Source organism: Anguilla rostrata, chromosome 16, assembly GCF_018555375.3.
Source record: "Anguilla rostrata isolate EN2019 chromosome 16, ASM1855537v3, whole genome shotgun sequence".
In the NCBI taxonomy this organism is placed as follows: domain Eukaryota; kingdom Metazoa; phylum Chordata; class Actinopteri; order Anguilliformes; family Anguillidae; genus Anguilla; species Anguilla rostrata.
This window is the reverse complement of record NC_057948.1, coordinates 3,218,793-3,238,285: the sequence shown is the minus strand read 5'-3', so window position 1 is coordinate 3,238,285 and position 19,493 is coordinate 3,218,793. Positions and strand designations below refer to the sequence as shown.

General features: G+C 41.2%; 1 protein-coding gene and 1 long non-coding RNA gene across 2 annotated transcripts in view; one reads left to right on the top strand and one right to left on the bottom strand.

Annotated features, from left to right (window-relative positions):
- LOC135242400 (protein NLRC3-like) overlaps window positions 1-19,493 on the bottom strand; it is a 1,894,071-nt gene that overhangs the window by 649,519 nt on the left and 1,225,059 nt on the right. The window contains exon 30 of the mRNA XM_064313443.1: window positions 9,307-9,376. Coding sequence (XP_064169513.1) covers window positions 9,307-9,376 — 70 coding nt within the window. The remainder of the gene's footprint in view (window positions 1-9,306; window positions 9,377-19,493) is intronic.
- LOC135242461 (uncharacterized) overlaps window positions 1-19,493 on the top strand; it is a 208,507-nt gene that overhangs the window by 53,190 nt on the left and 135,824 nt on the right. The gene's annotated exons all lie outside the window — the stretch shown is intronic.

Below are 19,493 nucleotides of genomic sequence, written 5' to 3'. Positions count from 1 at the left end.
TTAACAGTTCCCTGAGAAGACCTCACTCTGGCACCCATTAGGCTATATCCTACGATTCCTCTACCTTCCTATTTTCACTCTATCTACAGGCACTATGCTGGAGATTCTAGGTCAGCCTATACCAGAATAAAGCAGAGACCAGGGTGGTACTACTGGCCTTTAAACATGGTGCATTTACTGCCTGCCCTAGCCTCCCAACATAGAAACACAAACATTTAATTCATAACCAAACGTATTCCTCTCAAACCAAACTTAACACAATTGTAATCATAACATTGAAAAGAAGTTTTATCCTGCAAAGTGGCTTAAAACAAAAATATAAAAAGGGGGATAGAGAAGTCTCTCCTTTATTCTTTTCTAATTATTAATTAATTAATTGTGCATAGACCAGGGATAGAAGGAATGGGATTTAAACAACATTTGTTCTTAGTATTAAAACCTACAATTAGTAATGAATTATGCATAGACCAGGAAGAGAAGGGGAACCCCCCTCTTTCAAACACATGGCTGGGATTCAAACAACATTTGTTCTTAATTTACTAAAACTTACAATTAAAAGCAAGGATTGTTTTTTCTTCACAAACACTTTGGCAAACACAGCCATAACTAGAACTTCACCAAACTGAATTTGTGAAGAAAAGGTATAAAGTGCATTTACTAGTCCAAGTCCAAGTTAAGGACAAATGTTGATTGAAAAATTGGCTATAAAGTGATGACTTTTTAACAGGGCCCTAGGATTTTGGTGGTCCTAAGCAAATGTGTTCGAGAGGGGCGGGGCCATTCCATCTAAAATTTATACCGCTAGTTCCGCGATAGGGGATAAATAACGTAATTACGAAAACAACGTTATTTACCTTAGATAAACATTGGATCGTGTGGCCCCCCCTCGTGGTCGTGTGGCCCCCCTAGCGGTTGTGGCCCTAAACAACTGCCAGCACCGCTTTTGAAGCAAACATGAGCCTTTGGTCTTGTCTCAGCTTTGTCTTTCTTCTCAGCTGTGTGTCTTTGGCTTTGATCACTCTTAATGTGGGAGAGACAAGCTGTGGTTTTGTTTTGTCTTTCATTCGTTTCTTTCATGATTCTTTTACTTAATTTCCAGGACTGTCTAATTTTGTTTTTGTTTGTGTAGTTGAGCCTGTGTTATTAAATTAGATGTTTAAATTGGGCCCTATTTTCTCAGTCAAGGCACAACTGCACTAGCAGCAATGAATGGCGCTGGTGAATTTGGGTATTTCAGTCATTTCTTGACTCCAGGCACTAGTGCAACTGCAGCACAGTTGTAAAAGAGGTTCAATAAGAATAAATGGTTCTGTGGATTGTGGTTGGGTTTGGTTTCATTATTGCCAATCAGATCACCCCATTTCTTTCCCTTTAGGAAACATAGCCAAATGCTGTTACCATGGCTGAAGAGCAAGCGTGTTGTGATCATCTCTACTGAAGGGAGGAGAGTTTTCTCTAGCATAACTAGAATTCTTTACAACACTAAATTCGTAGGCCTTTCAGCAGGGCCCCTCCGCCTCCAGGCACCAAACTTCCCAAGGACAAGAATTTAAAAGTATTGCATGTACGTGTGTGTGTGTGTGTGTGTGTGTGTGTGTGTGTCTATGTGCATGTCCTTTTTTTCTTTTTCCCTGTCTCTTATGTATTTCTATAAGTCCAAACTGGTGAGCTTGGCCTTCCTCCTTATCCTCCCCCCTGCCATCCTGCCAGGGAGAAACCGGCTATGATGCCATGCTGCCCAGGACTCTGAAATCAACCGATTGATAAAAACCAAACTATTATATCTGATATAAAGTTTTGTTTATGTACCGCTGAAAACTAAGAGGTCACCATGTGCTTATTCAGTATTCATGCTATATGACTAGACACAGACAATCATGCATTTTGTTAAATTTTATGGATATGCATATGTATTAACCTAGTACAAATCAGATGTAGAATCATGTATGTTATTGTTAACCACTTTTTGCTATAAAAAAAGAAAGAAAGCAGAGACCAGGCTTATAAGTCTTATTGTGTGTAGGTTCCAGACTCTTTCTGCAGAAATAAGTCCTATTTCTTACATGGACATACCTCATCGTGCTGGTTATTCTAAGGGTAGAATTTTCTCTGTCCAACAACATGAACTATTACAACCGTTATGAGGACCTCTACAAACCAACGAAGATGAAACTGAATAGTTTTGGTTAATTATTTTGTTAATATTTAAACAAAAGTGTATTTTCTGTTCATATGCCAGTGCTAAAAGCTATAATGGTTGCGTTCCCACGAACAGTTCCACAGGGAGAATATTCCCAGACTGGCCAGGAGCAGGAGGCAGCTGGCAGAGACAGCCTCCAGTCAGCCTCTCCATCCTGCTGCTGCCGCTACTGTTTCAGCTAGGCAGGCATCGCGCTTGTGCACCAGAGGACAGGAATTAAGCATTTTGTCTGGATTTACTAGAGCTTTTTTTTTTTTTTTTTTTACAAAGTTTCACACTAATATTTAACAAAAGATTCTCTACTTCAACTAAGTGTCATTCATTTCAGACATGCACTTGATAAGATGAATGAACACTCACTAGTGAAATGGCTCCACAGCCAACCAGTCCCTGCTCTCTCATGCACTCTGTGTTCTGTAATCTCTGTAGCGATCGTCACATGCGACTCTGCTTCTCTCTGTATGAAAGACCTGTAATGTGTCCCTCTGTGAGGTCTATGTCACATCCATGGCATATGCTATGTAGTGCAGAACACAGCACACCACAAAGAATGCACTTTCTGAGGGCTGTACAGTAATGTACCACCCAATCCATCCAAAATTCTAAAATGCATTTTCAACATTCCGAAGGTCCACTCAATCATTGACCTAGCCAAACACATGATTAAAAGCAAGTTTCCAGTGCATTCTGGGCTCATCGTAAACACTATCTGAGGGGTGTAAAGCCGGTCTCCCACCTGTCTCATTCAAGTAGATTACACAGTTAACTCCACTGCCTAAATATCCAGCATTGGACTGCATAACTGAATACAGCTTTCCTTTCAAATAGTTAAACTGAAATAAACAAAATATTTTTTGTATCTGTGTTATGTGTGTATGGATTCACATGTGTGGCACAGTTATAATGCCAAAATAGCATGAGTTAAAACCTGGTATGGGTTGGTTTGACTGCAAATGCATTACTCAACATCACACTCACATAGTGAAAGTTTCTATTGACACATCCCCAATTGCATCAACAAACCCATGTTGACACAAGCAGGTTAACTGCAAACGATAAAATTAACAACCATGGTGAAATTGAAAAATATGACATTAGCAATTCCAAGTCTGTTTGTGCCTATGATGTCACCAAAATAGGGCCCCCTTTCTTAATACTGTAACTTAATATAGCATCTCTTCATTTTAATCTTGAATTGTATGTTCTGATAAAGGTTGATCCATCAGATTACTCCGCCTATCAATGAACTCCTTATTTGTTTCACAATTGCTATCTTTGCAAATAATTAGTAAATGAATTAAATCAGTAAATAGTAATAGTAAATAAAATAAAATATATGGTAAGTACTGAGATTTTGCATTTGATGCTGCTTATGTTCTGGACATAAGACATTAAATGAGGGCACGAGTTAAAACTTTTGATTCAGAAATATTTTTTTAACCAAATTTTCTCTTGCCCTGAAATCTTTATTCTCACTAGAAATAGAAAGTGGGAAAATAATGTGGTCAATCATCTACATTATTAATGACATAATACTCACTTGGCCATCCTGCAGCTGCTGATTACTGGTAGCAGTCTCTGATGACCTGCTGCTGATGTGTTGTAGGTCTTCAAGTCAAACTCATCCAGGATCTCCTCTGACGTCAGTAACACAAAGGCCAGAGCTGAACACTGGTCTGGTTTCAGCTCTTTATCAGAAAGTTTTCCTGATCTCAGGGAATTCTGGATTTCCTGCACTAGGTAGTTGTCATTCAGTTCATTGAGACAGTGGAACAGATTGATGGTCCTCTCTGCTGAAGACTCATTTCTGATCCTCTCCTTAATGTACTGGACTGTTTTCTTAATGCTCTCTGTCTGTGTCAGTAGACTTTTAAAGAATGTAACAATACGATTTGTTTTGTGTCTTAAGAAAGTCTCAGCGGAGTCCAGAGAGAGGCCAAGAAGGAATCGGAGGAAAAGGTCCAGGTGCCCATTGTTACTCTCTAAGGCCTCATCCACTGCACTCCTGTGTAACTCAGACAGCTGCACTCTGTCACTGTGAGGTTTTGATTCTTCTGCTCTGAGTACATTTCTGTTCTCATTTACACATGAATGAAACACAAAAAAGGCAGCCAGATACTCCTGAATGCTCAGATGCACAAAGCAGTAGACCTTCTCCTGATACAACCCACACTCCTCTTTGAAGATCTCTGTGCACACCCCAGAGTACACTGAAGCTTCACTGACATCAATGCCACTCTCTCTCAGGTCCTCTTCATAAAATATCAGATTGCCCTTTTCCAGCTGTCGAAAAGCCAACTGCCCCAGTTTCAGGATGATTTCTGTATCTGACATCTTTGGGTTTGTCTCACCAGTGTGATAATACTTCTCATTTTTCACATTAGTCTGAATGAGCAGGAAGTGTGTGTACATTTCAGTCAGTGTTTTGGGCATTTTTCTATTGAATACTTTACCCAACATTGTCTCCAGAACAGTAGCAGAAATCCAGCAGAACACTGGTATGTGACACATGATGTAGAGACTCCTGGATGACTTTATGTGTGAAACAATTCTTCTGGCCTGGTTCTGATCTCTGATTCTCTTCCTGAAGTACTCCTCCCTCTGTGGGTCATTGAACCCTCGTACCTCTGTCACCTGGTGGACACACTCAGGAGGGATCTGATTGGCTGCTGCTGGTCGGGAGGTGATCCAGAGGAGAGCAGTGGGAAGCAGATTCCCCTTAATGAGGTTGGTCAGCAGCACATCCACTGATGATGACTCTCTTACGTCACAGCAGTCCTCATTGCTTTGGAAATTTAGAGGAAGTCGACACTCATCCAGACCATCAAAGATAAATAAAACTTTGACTTCATCACCTTCGACACTTTTGATCTCTTTCAGCTGTGGAAAGTAGTGCTGCAGAAGTTGCATCAGACTGAATGCTCTTTCCTTCTTCAAATTCAGATTTCGGAAAGGGAGAGTGAAGATGAAATCAACATCCTGATTGGCTTTTCCTTCTGCCCAGTCCAGAATGAACTTCTGCACAGAGACGGTTTTCCCAATGCCAGCAATGCCCTTTGTAAGCACAGTTCTGATGGGTTTCTTTTGTCCAGGTAAAGGCTTAAAAATGTCATTGCAGAGGATTGCAGTCTCCTGTGTGGTTTGTCTCTTGGATACTGTCTCAATCTGTCTGATCTCATGTTCATTGTTGACCCCCCCACTTCCCCCCTCTGTGATGTAGAGCTCTGTATAGATCTCATTCAGGAGGGTTGGGTGGCCCTGCTTTGCTAGTCCTTCGAATATGCATTCAAACTTCTCCTTCAGATGAGTTTTCAGTTCCTGCTGGGCTCTTTTTATGGATTCATCTGAAGAGAGGAAATATGAGAAATAATCATTTTCAAGATGTGATTAATATTTCCCACTCAATAATGGATTTTAAGAAAAAACAGCCAAAGAAAATATGAATGCATTCAGTTTTCACAGTATTTCACACATATCAGTGTTACACACCTCATACAGTGTGTGACACACCTCACACACAGGATTACACCTCTCACACAGTGTGTTACACACCTCTCACACAGGATTACACACCGCTCTGTGTTACACACCTCTCACACATCATTACACACCTCTCTCACACAGAATTACACACCATACTCACAGTGTGTTACACACCTCACACACAGTGTTACACACCTCTCACACAGTATTACAAACCTCTCTCACAGTGTGTTACACACCTCTCACACAGTATTACACACCTCTCACACAGTATTACAAACCTCTCTCACAGTGTGTTACACACCTCTCACACAGTATTACACACCTCTCTCACAGTGTTACACACCTCTCTCACGGTGGTACACACCTCTCACAGTGTGTTACACACCTCTCACACAGTATTACAAACCTCTCTCACAGTGTGTTACACACCTCTCACACAGTATTACACACCTCTCTCACGGTGGTACACACCTCTCACACAGTGTTACACACCATTCTCACAGTGTGTTACACACCTCTCACACAGTATTACACACCTATCACACAGTATTACACACCTCTCTCACAGTGTGTTACACACCTCTCACACAGTATTACACAACTCTCTCACAGTGTTACACACCTCTCTCACGGTGGTACACACCTCTCACACATCATTACACACCTCTCACACAATATTACACACCTCTCTCACAGTGTTACCCACCGCACACATCATTACGCACCTCTCTCACACTGTTACACACCTCTCTCACAGTATTACACACCTCTCTCACAATGTGTTACACACCTCACTCAGTGTGTTACACACCTCTCACAGTGTTACCCACCTCTCACACAGTATTGCACACCTCTCTCACAGTGTGTTACACACCTCACTCAGTGTGTTACACACCTCTCAGTGTTACACACCTCACTCAGTGTGTTACACACCTCTCACAGTGTTACGCACCTCTCTCACAGTGTTACACACCTCTCACACAGTATTACACACCTCACTCAGTGTGTTACACACCTCTCACACAGCGTTACACACCTCACACAGTATTACACACCTCTCCCACAGTGTATTACACACCTCTCTCACAGTGTTACACACCTCTCTCACAGTGTTATGCGCCTCTCACACAGTATTACACACCTCTCTCACAGTGTTACACACCTCTCTCACAGTGTTATGCGCCTCTCACACAGTATTACACACCTCTCACACAGTATTACATAACTTGCAATTATAATCCATCACAAATACAACAAATCAGCAAGAAAGTACATACCGTTGCATTTGTACAATAAAAATGAAGGAAAAAACTGAAAATGGGTTCAAATGTCCTTCTACACTTCATTTCTAAGGTTTATTTTGTGGACGTGTCCTTGTGGTAAAGTCTTTAAAGGTCACAGGGTAATTTTAAAATCTAATATTTTTATCCTGAGTGCTCTTTAGCCCTGGATACAACCTCAGGGCAGTCTGTCTAATGGGACAGTGGTTTAGTCACTGACTTTTGAGCACAGGGTTCCTGCTTTGAATCCCCCTCAGGGACATTTAATCTCATGTGCATTTGCTTACCCCCATAATCACTGCTTCTTGCTATAGTTTAACTTAAATGCCTTTGTGTGCGCATTGGTTGTGACATTTTCTATATGTAATATGTCAATGTAAAACACTATTATGAAAGTGTGGATGCAATGACTAATTTCAGCATTTGAATGGACACGCAGTAGCAATGAGAGAACTCTTACTGTGCTGCTCATCTCTCTCCAGTGAGTCGGCAAGATCCTTCTGCTTCATGTTCCTCAGGATGTGGAGTGTGATCTTCAGAGACCTCTCACTGCCACAAGTCTCCAGCATCTTCTCAACTATGTACAGGACCTCAGGATCCTCCTGCTCTCTCTCAGTGCATTCTGGGTAATCAGCAATTTGATGACTCTTGAACAATTCCTTCATCTTCATAAACTTATCCAGTACAGAAGGATCTTCACACAGACCCTTAAAGCATTCTGGGCAATCCTGACTCAGATGGCTCTGAAACAGTTTCAACTTCTCATCCTTCTTCAGCTTCATCAGAGTGCGCAGGAGAGACTGAAACAAACACATGAAGAGGTGTGCTGTATCAGTGTGGAATAAACACATGAAGAGGTGTGCTGTATTAGTGTGAAATAAACACATGAAGAGGTGTGATGCATCAGTGTGGAATAAACACATGAAGAGGTGTGCTGTATCTGTGCGAAATAAACACATGAAGAGGTGTGCTGTATCAGTGTGAAATAAACACATGAAGAGGTGTGCTGTATCAGAGTGAAATAAACACATGAAGAGGTGATCTGTATCAGTGTGAAATAAGCACATGAAGAGGTGTGCTGTATCACAATAATAAATGAACACATGACAAATAAAATGGGCCATAATACATGCGAACAGTAACATTGAAGTTTTGTGATGCTACATGTAAGGTTAGAAATGTATTGGCAAATTATCCTGGATAAAGACATGACTCCTTTATATTGACCAACTCTGTCATTCCTGCTTGTCTTCTGGGGGAATCCCCCTCCTGGAGGGGTGGCTGTTAGGGGACAATGGCTATCCGTTAAAGACATGGCTGAAGATAATATAACAGAGTCTCTGAATAGCCATTCAATCGAAAACTCACAAAACCATGCACTGTAGCTCAATAGAGAGGACGTTTGGAATGCTGAAAATGCACTTCAGATGTCTGCATAAGTCAGGTGGAACTTTACAATACAACCCTCAGAAGGCCTGAATATTCTTTGTGGTGTGTTGTGTGTTGCATAACGTTGCCAAAGTCATGGATGTCTCAGACATAAATGAGGACACATTATAGGACTTTAGAAGGCGTGATGCTGAACTGTATGTGCTGATGCACATTAATGAACCGAGATACCCCAGCAGCACGGGCGAGGAGGAATCAGCTGGCAGAAGAGCTGCTTCATCTACAGCCTGTTATGCAGACAGAATGGTTCATTTGATTTAAAAAATCCACAACATTGCCCAGCGAATACTGCATTTATTTCAACATTTTAAATCACCTTTTTATGATTTATTTTCAAATATGTTCTGCGGGATTCACTGAACATGATGGTCGTTTTTTAGATCTCTGAATTTTAATGGACTCGCACAGAAACAGGTCTTCTATGACAGAGGTAAATCCGTTTTTTCTAAGACTTTTAAAATCCACCGTTATATTATCAATCCACCAAGGTGCAAGTGTGCAGGTGGCTTTTATAAGGAATGTGAGATGATATGCTGATTGGTTTATCACATGTTTGTGCCTTACATTGTGCTCAAATAATCCACTGTTAAACGAGCATAAGTGGGTTTGGACAAATGTACTTTAGACCATGCACTAAGATCATTAAAATAGAGCATTTTTTATTGCATTTTTTAAATGTTTAAGTAAAAAGCTGGTTTATTGTGTTCATATGATATTCCACTTTAGATGGTCATGAATAATATAAAAAAGGTGCAATATGTTATTAATGTTAAGGGCAATGTCAGGCACTTGTAAACATTATCCTTGCACTAAATTATATAGGCATTATATATACTCAAATGGATTTACTGCACAAAGAAAACACATAACCAATTAAAAAAGATCTCATACCTTTTTTGCGGAAGATAATTTATCTGAACTCTTCTCTTCAAAAGAGCTGGACTTCAGTGACTGCTGGATCCTGTGAACAAAACATGGAGACAGAGCTTCCAGTTAAACTCATCCTCTTACAGCAGCTCCATCCAGAAGAATCTGTTTTACACAATGTGTAGTAAACGATTTGCATAGTTTCTCTCTTGTACACACAGAGTTAGAAATGAATGAGTGGTACGCACAGAATGCACAAATCAAGTTCTGTCAGGAAACTCAAAAATCGCAGCTGACCAATTGGTTGGCTCCATTAACCGCATACTCGTGTGTTTCCACAATCATCCAATTGCATACACACAACACTCTTCTCTTACCCATCAAATCACAGGCACACATCACCAATGGAGTGCCTTATTAAAATATCAGACCTCTCAGTGCTGCTGCTTGCCTGCGCTGCTTTTGCCTGCTTCACTGCTGCTGCTCAGAACTGCACTCACCCTCCACCACCCCATCATCACCTACTGTTTGGATCTCCTCCTAGATACTGGGGGGTTTACTGGTATTCCTCCTGTTTAGTAGGGGAGATGTATAGTACTCCCTGTTAGATAGGGTAATGCACCCTGCTGCGTGCACAAATACCTGAAGCAGATCCATTCACCACCAAACCCAAAATATGTATTTACATATCCATGTAAATATTTTAGTACGTACGTAGCCCCTGAAGAGACGTGGGTGAGAACATTTTTTTAAATATTATTGCGTTCCATCGCAAAAAAAAAGTAAAAAATTAAAATAAAGATAAAAGATGTTAGCTGTTAGACTATTGTGAATACATATAGCCTACACTCCATTCCTCTGACACACACATAATAAATACTTAGATAATATGCATTTATATTGGTTAGCGAGGGCTAGTTAGACCATTCTGAATACGTATGGCCTTGCGACACTCAGTAAGTCTTCTGTCACACACAGTACATAAATACATAATGTGTTTATTTACTCATGTGTATGTGTTACGATATAGCTCAGGAGGTAAGACCGATTGTCTGGCAGTCGGAGGGTTGCCGGTTCAAGTGTCCGGTTCGAAGTGTCCTTGAGCAAGACACCTAACCCCTAACCCCTAACTGCTCAGCAATTTGTGCACAGGAGCAAATATTAGCTATATATATGCATATGCCTAGCATTGATAGCTATACAGCTGTCAGGGTAGCAGGGTTGATGACTGGGTTGTCAGACTGGGGAACATTCCCCTAAATGTAGGGGATTAAAAACATTTGGGGAAGTATTACAATAAAAATGTGTTTGGGTCAATGACAGATGGGGGATTTTAAAAGGAGGTATGGGGGGAAATTGTGAGAAATTTGTATGGGAGTCAGTTGAAGATGGGGATTTTTGAGGAGTTTGGATGTTGAACTACCAGTTGCTTCCTGGAATGATCAGTTTTGCGATTCGACCTGCTTGTGTTTTACTGTGAACTTGGCTTTAAATATAAAGATGTCAGCTGGCTAGGCTAATCGATCAGCTTTACTTTGAACATTCCATTGAACAAGCAACAGTAAACAGTTGTGCTAGCAACATCATACGGCCTCATAGAATTGCGATTAATACAGGCTGACATCACACTAGCCCTTGCTTTGTGTAAGTCCGATCACCACTGCAGTGAAGTTAACAGTCAACTGGCTACGATTCCTGCGAGAAATGTGTTGTCACGCTGAAGTGCACACGTGTCGTCCACAATCTAAAGCTCCATTTTGCACTGCCTAAAGCTACTCTTAGCAACTAACATTGGGAAATGAACATTATTTTGATCCAGTGCTCAAACATTTGGAACATTTGCTTAGCTTTTAATTCATTATTCAGCTGGGGGGTTGCAACATTAGCCACTTAGCACACCAAGAACTAGATAACATTAGCTGGCCTAGTTAAGAACCCATCTGATTAAGAACCTATCGCTTGCTGGCTAGCCGATAACCAACCCATTAGCAGTTGCTAGGCTTCCTGTTGTAGTATTTGTTGGATGAATGAGGATGAAGGTTGTTTCATTAAATGTTTATTGACACAAACTGGGATTCATCATTGTATGTACAGAGGTTACCCGTGAGACATGACTAATGTGAGAGACTGACAAGTGACACTGCACTATATTGGTTTGTTTACTTTACTGCCCTGCGTATGAACACGCATATAAAATAGTCCATTTATATGACACCTGGCTGCCTACTGCTGGTAGATTGACAGAAGTGCTATGGAGCATTTAGATCTTTAAACAAATGGGTACTTAACTATGTAGTTAGCGCCCAAAGTGGCTAATGTCGCAATCGCTAGCTGAATAATGAATAAGGTTAAGCAAACATTGGGTTGCTTGATCAAAATAATAACGCTGCCTTCCTTGTCATCATAAGAGAACAGCCTGAGGGCAGTTCATCAACCCTGCCAATCCTGACAGAAGCTCTAGCCAGACAGACAGCCAGATACGAAGATATAGAGATATCTATAGTTGAGGCCAAAAGTTTACATACACCCAGCCTAATGATATTCAAACTCTGCACATGTCATGTTACCATACATTTCTTTTGGCAAGTCAATTAGGGTATCTACTTTGTTCACATCAGAAGGCATTTTAAAACAATGGATTAGAGACAGATTTATTTCAGCTTCAATTCACTATATCCGAAATCCAGAGGGTCAAAAGTTTACATACACCAAGTTCATTGTCACTTTAAACAGTCTGGAAGATTCCAGAAATTGATGTCATGACTTTTTAGAAGCTTCTGATTAGCTAATTGTCATAATTATGAGTTAATTGGGAGTAATTTGGCACCTGTGGCTGTATTCAAGGGCCTACCTTTAGAGCCACTGCCTTTTTGCCCTTGATACCATGGGAAAATCCAAGCCACTCAGTCAAGAACTGAGAAGACAAATTGTGCACCTCCACAAGTCCGGTTCCTCGATAGGAGCAATTTCCAAACAACTGAAGGTAGCACGAGCATCTGTACAATCAATTGTATGCAAATATAAAAATCTTGGGACCACACAGACACTGCATCATTCAGGAAAGAGGCACAAATTAACTGCCAGGACTGAACAAACTTTGGTCCGAAAGATTAAACTGAACCACAAGACAACAACAAAGGAACTGGTGAAGGACTTGGCGGCATCAGGCACCAAAGTATCTACATCCACCATTAAGAGAATCCTACATCACCATAGCCTGAAAGGCTGTTGTACAAGGAAGAAGCCCCTACTCCAAGACTGGCATAAAAAAGCCAGAATTAAGTTTGCAGGTGATCAACAGGATGAAGACCTAGCCTTTTGGAGGAGTGTTCTCTGGTCAGATGAAACAAAACTTGAACTGTTTGGCCATAATGATCAGCGCTAAGTATGGAAGAAAAGGGTGAGGTTTTAATCCGAAGAACACCATCCCAGCTGTGAAGCATGGAGTTGGCAGCATCATGTTGTGGGGGTATTTTGCTGGAAAAGGGACTGTGCACTTCAGAAAATAGCCTAGATGGTATCATGAGGAAGGAGGATTATCTAGAAATACTGAAGCAACACCTCAAGACATCAGCTAGAAAGTTAAAACTTTGTCGCAACTGGGTCTTCCAGCAGGACAATGATCCTAAGCATACCTCCAAAGTTGTAATAAAATGGCTTAAAAACAACAAAGTGAAAGTACTGGAGTGGGCATCACCAAGCCCTGACCTGAATCCCATAGTAAATTTGTGGACTGAACTGAAAAGGCGTGTCTGAGCAAGGAGGCCCACAAACCTGATTGAGTTACACCAGTTCTGTCAGGAGGAATGGGCAAAAATTCCAGCAAAGTATTGTGAGAAGCTTGTGGTAGGCTACCCCAAGCGTTTGATTCAAGTTAACCAATTAAAAGGCAATGCCACCAAATACTAACAAAGTGTATGTAAAACATTTGACCCACTGAAAATCTGATATAGTACATAAAAGCTGAAATAAATCTGTCTCTTAGGTATTATTCTGAAATGACCTCTTATGGAAATAAAGTAGATTCCCTAATTGACTTAACATGGGAAGTGTATGGTAACATGAAATGTGTGCAGCTGTGAAAAATAGAGTTTGAATGTCTTTAGCCTAGGTGTATGTAAACCTTTGGCCTGAACTGTATGTAAAGCCGCGTTTCCACCAAAATTACCTGGAACTTTCAGTCCCAGGAACTACTTTACCAGGAACTAAAAGGTTCCTTCAGCCAATGGTTGTCTGCGTTTCCACCGGGGTCCGCGAAGTACCGCGAAGATTAGGCAAATTAGCCCACTGACGTATGAAAAAGCGACGTTGTCGTCGGTCCATGTGTCATATGATTTCTTCTGTAACCCCATACTACCACCGAAGTAGCCTACATTATTTTCTAATAACCGGGACAGCCCGGAGGGGTTTATTCCACTTATATACAATGGGTTACCAACAATGACTATATATGGTTACTTTTGTATTTATTGATTTTCATATATCCTCTCAAACACATTCATTATGTTTTTATGCGAACATTCGCTTTCATGTCTTGACATCCGAAGCGACAGAATGCATTCACATTTATATGTATAACTGGCAACAATAGCAGAAAACATGCACACGTTGTAAACAATTTGCTGTTTGATTACTTTCTCGTCGTTAATTCCATATAGGCTAATCGCAAAATGACAAGAATAGAACGAAAACTCGGACTTGCGTGAAAATGTAAATTAGTAGTGGTACAGCCACCGTTTGTTTTCCTTCGAAGTTACTGCTAGCCGAGCAGCGAAGTGTGCCCTCCAGATGCGAACCATGCACCATAAATTAGTCCATAGTCTTCCTGGTCTTTTCGTGGAATTGAAAAATGGCAGTAAAATTGAGTAAAATTACGGCAGTCTGAAAAAGCTAAAGGGAAGATTACTAGAATCTTTACCCGGAAAAAAAAAATGCGGAAGGTGATTTCCAGTTTGCCTGTACTGTATCACCAATGTTAATTACGCAGAACTACCGCATACCTCACATCTGTATCAAACGTTTTGAGTCCATTACAACGGGCTAACAAAGAAAATCCGGAAGAAAATATTCAGCAACCGAATTAATCAGTTTGAATGTTTTAGTACGTAATATGCTGTCCCAGCACGAATGCTTAGCATTTTATAAAACGAATACTAAAGCAAGAAAAGAGCAGAAGAGCACACGTTATAATTCCAAGATGTTGGCAGGCTATAACCAAAAGTAGGCTACTGCGCCACATAACATACAAGTTTGATTTGAAGTTATTATGAAAATAAATTGGTTTGCCGCTGCATATTTTCAAACATGGCGGGTAATGGCGGAAAATAAATACACAAATGCTGCGAGTACTCGACCAATCAGAAATGTTCAGCGCTGCAAGCTCCACCCAAAAGGTTCCTGTACTTTCGGAAAGTACTACCCCCCGAGCAGGAACCTTTTGCGGGGTAAAATAAAGCCCCAGGAACTAAATTTAGACCCTAGTTCCTGCGGTGGAAACGCACCGAGTTCCTCAAAAGGTTCCTAGTTCCGGGGTATAGTTCCTGCGGTGGAAACGCGGCTTAAGAGTTTCTGTAATCCAAAATGCCTCGGCTCATATTCAAGCTAAGACTTCTAGCTAGGTCAGGTACCATTTTCAACAAGAAAGTCTTTCTACATGAAATATGTTGTGGCAGGGCTCGTTTTGCGGGCGGAATTCAGGGCAACTAGAGGACCACGCCTTCTGGTTAAGCAGACACACACCTGGATGATGTTACGAATCAATCCAGGATTTAGAAGTGTGCTTCTTTCCACAGTAGGCGTCTGAGACCGGGATCCCCCACGACGGTGAGAGAGAGCACGTACAGGCCAGAGAAAAGGCTGAAAAGCGCTCGTATAATTTCATTTATTTTGTCTTTGTTATTTTCGTTTATTGTTTTTGTCCAGATCACGTGAGGGTGACGGGCGAAGGTTTTTTCATGTTCGTGTTTGAATATGCTCTCTCACTATTTAAAATAAAACTCTGGAGTTATCTGAAATTCCCGCATCTCCCTGTGTCCAGCTCTTCTGTCCCTAACAGGGTGATCACGGCGTGTGACCTATGTAAATAATGCTCTTGCCACTTTTGTGCAGGTGAGGCAAGCTAAATTGAAAATGCCTCAGCACTGACCCTTCTCTGGATGCAGGGAAAGCAATATACTTTTTTCTTTTCCCAAAAATGGAGAACTACAAGAAAACAACACTGAAGTTAGCTCCTGATTCGAAAATTCCAGTTCACCGTAAATCGGTTGTGTTATATGATTGAATGTTTTCACAGTCTTCCTTACATGTTTGCAAAGGTTATAATGTGCTTCTAAAAGTAAGCTACGGCTCGAGAGAAATTGAACAATGGTGGTAATGTGAAATAATTTTTTAAAATTATGTTCTGTTCTCACGTCTTTTTAAAGCTGTAATATGGAAAGATCAGATAAGTGTCATGCATTTTGTTTTCTCCTCAAAATCTAATGGTCTCACCATTGCATCACGTACTGTATGTATGAGAGAACAGGAACTAAGGTACATGTGAAATGGTGTGGATGAAATATCACTGCACCGTACGCAAATAAAACTCCAAACTGTCTATATAAACAAATACAGTAATAAAATCCTATTGAAAAATGATCATAAGGCATGTCAAATTCTCCTCAAAATTTAAAGGTCTCAAACTTTTGACACTTAATTATGACAGAAGAGGTCCTGAAGTAGTAGTGACCTGATTTTGGTGAAATATTCCTGAGGTGTTTTCAAATAATCCTACTCCAAACTATGAAATCCAATAGTGGCTAATTGAAAAAAATTAAAATAGGCATTTCTCCCCAAATTTATAAGGTCTCAAAGTTTTGACACATGTTCATAACAGATGTGGTCCTGCACTATGTCCTACCCATTTTCGTGAAATTTCACTGTACCATTTTTGAATAATCCCACTACAAACCTTCTATGTAATCCAATACAAATGAATAGAAAAAATGAAAATTTAGATTTGAATTTCTCCCCAACTTTTAAAGGTCTTAAACTTCTGCCACTTGTTTATGATAGGAGGGGTGATGGGTTTGGAGTGTTTCTCCTCTCTGCAAGTAGTGATGCCATATGGTATCAGGCAACGTTAAGGGAATAGGTTGTTTAGGGACAAAACAGATGCCATTGGGGAACAAAGAGATTCCTTGCAGATAGGATGGACACGCGTACCCAGTCAAGGCCCCAGAGGGTATTTAAACCAGACCATAAGACAAGTGGGTGGTGGGTTGCTGTACCGCAAACTTGTGTTATGTTTCAGTGACTTTCCCGCTGGCCAGTATGATTACAATAAACTTTTACTTTCTTCAGTAAAGTGTTTGTTGTCTTAGTGATTTCCTGCATCATCCTGACTTTGATTCCACGAGAAGAAGCTGGGTCCTAACAGTTTGGGGATGAGGATGGGATTTGGAAATATCTTCTGAATTGGATCAATGAGCATCAACGAGAGGGTGAGTATCATTTTTAATAAACTGGCCACGCTCACTAGAGTCGATAATCCTCGAACCAATTTTAGAGGAGACTCCTAAATCATTTTGTAAAGGAACAGCATGGACAGGACATGTTGTGAATATCACTGTGTTTTTAAAAGCTAGTGTGAAACAGCGGTGTCATTCCTGGGTTTGTGCTATCAAGTGCCTTGTGGCACGTTGAGGAGCATTTTTGTGCTATCAAGTGTCTTGTGGCACGTTGATGAGCATTGTTCTCGAGAAGGCTGATTTGAGATTAGCTGACTGGACGTCAGGCATAAGGCCATTGTGTGTGTGTGATGGTTCTGCAGATCTGCGTATGTGTATGTGTGTGTATATGTGGTTCTGAGAGTGTGGAGTTTGTTGCATTCTTCCTAGTCTTCTTGTGTCATAGATAAGGCGCGAAGCGCGCATAAACTGGCAACATCTGATAATAACAGGAGTAAAATAAACCACCTTTTCGGAGTAAAACATATAAAGAGGACTGTGCACAAAAACAACATCCCCATATTCACTGACAATAAGGCCACATAAGAAAGGAAAACTTGGCTGAGTAAGAAAGTAAAGTGCACTTAATCTGCTAGCCCTTTTGTTGTTTATAAACTGAACCTTTACACATGGCAGACATGCTAAGCCAAAATGGCAAAGTTGAATCCAACCACACTGCTGCCATCACCAGATAAGGGTGAGCCTCATCAGTGCTGTGTTGAAATAGAACCAGGTAACACATCTAAGGAAATGGAAATACTGATAGCAGAGGCACTTGACTTGTACGACGATGGATCTTCTTTTTATGTTGACAGGAAATGACACACGAGGTGGGCAGTGTGCACACAGGACGGGGCATTGATAAGACACGGGCAGCGAACAGGACAGCCCGCACAAGTGGCAGAATTGTATGCGATAGCAGAGGCATGTGACGCAATGATAGGCAATGACATGAACACTTACACTGATTCACGCTCTGCGTTTGGGGTAGTACACGATTATGTGGGTTTGTGGGCGAATAGGGGGTACCTGACTAGCGCAGGATCCCCAATTCAAAATGGGGGAGTAGTGGAGAGACTACATAAAACTAGTACTGGCACCAAAGTGAGTAGCAGTAATAAAAGCAAAACCACACACCAAAGGAACAGACCCGCACACAGAAGGGAATAGGTGCGCTGATGAACGAGCTAAAAGAGCAGCCACAGATAACAGCGGCCTTGGCTGCAGTACAGGAAAAGCAAGCAAACAAAATTAAACCAAAATAAAACATTTTTGAGTAAGAGCAGCTTCAGCATCTAGCACCACGAGCAGAGAAGTGGTTATGGATGGAAAACTGGAGGAGGCTTGGGAATGACACTTGTCATGGAGTGAAACCATGACCTGTGGACAGTTTTAAGCATGCGCACATGGTCCAAAGCATTCAAACCCGTTCCTGTTCTTTTTAATTGCGCGCAACGTAACAACCATATTGGGATGGCAGGTATGCCATCCCGCCAAGTTACGCCTTGGCGGGGGCATGCCCCATACCTATACAGCACCGAGAGTTTGGCACTTTTCAGGGTTCCCCACAGAAATAACCACAACAGCCACAGACACTCAGCCCTTAAAAACATTCAATTCTGTACATTCTGACCCCATTTCAACAAACAGAATTCATAAAAAACGTCACGTCCACACAATAAAGCCCCAAACTAAGGGGATTTTGCGTTTTCTCCTACTTCTTCTTCTTCTTCTCTTTCTTCTTCTTCTTCTTCTCATTCTTATTTTTCCTGCCGCCTATCCCACTAACAACATGTCTCCCCATTGGACATTTCGCCTATCCCACTAACAACATGTCTCCCCATTGGACATTTCACTGACACCAGCCAAATCTTCACCTACACAACCCAATCAAAAACGCGCATACACACGCAAAATACCCATACCTTTTTACTCTGAAACATTTCCAATTTAAACAGCTAGTCTGCCTGTGGCCTAGTGGGGATGGTTACAGTCTTGAGAACACGGAGTCGTAGGTTCAAGCCCAGCTAGGAACGTGTTTCTTTAACCTGCTTCGACCCACACTAATTATTGTCTACTACTTATCAATTATTGCTTTTGCACCATATCTACCCGCCGTTCACCGTTCAGTTATTAACCGGCTACAATATTGCTAAGCCATATGCATTATGACTTACCGTCTGTACGTTCAGTTATTCACCGGCTACAATATTGCTAAGCCATATGGATTCAACGGGAGCTCTTCTGTGCTTACTGGCCTGTGTTCTTCTTTAAAACCACCGGCAGGGTTGCTAATGATATTTCACGCATTGCATAGCTATGGCATGATGCTGCACTAACGAAGTCACAGACTGGTAAACCTCCGGTTTAAGGCTTGAATCCCAACTCGCTCTCAGGCAGATCATTTCCTCTTTTACACTAACGTTTTCTTACGGTTATATTTTCTTTACCAAAACTCACTCACGGCCACCCATATGCATTTTATGATGGCAAATGTATTCCTTTTATTAAAAAGTTACACCAGTTCACCGCTGTGCCATTTCTACTAACTATATTTCTTCACTTGGCTACCGTACAAAACCTTCCTATCAGCAAACGCCACGTTTCTACATTCATGTTACCTCGCCCTGTTCTCTATCTAGCCACATAGGCTACAAACAATTACTACGTATGTATGTTCTGCAACTCCGCAATCTAAACAGTTAGTCCACCTGTGGCCAAGTG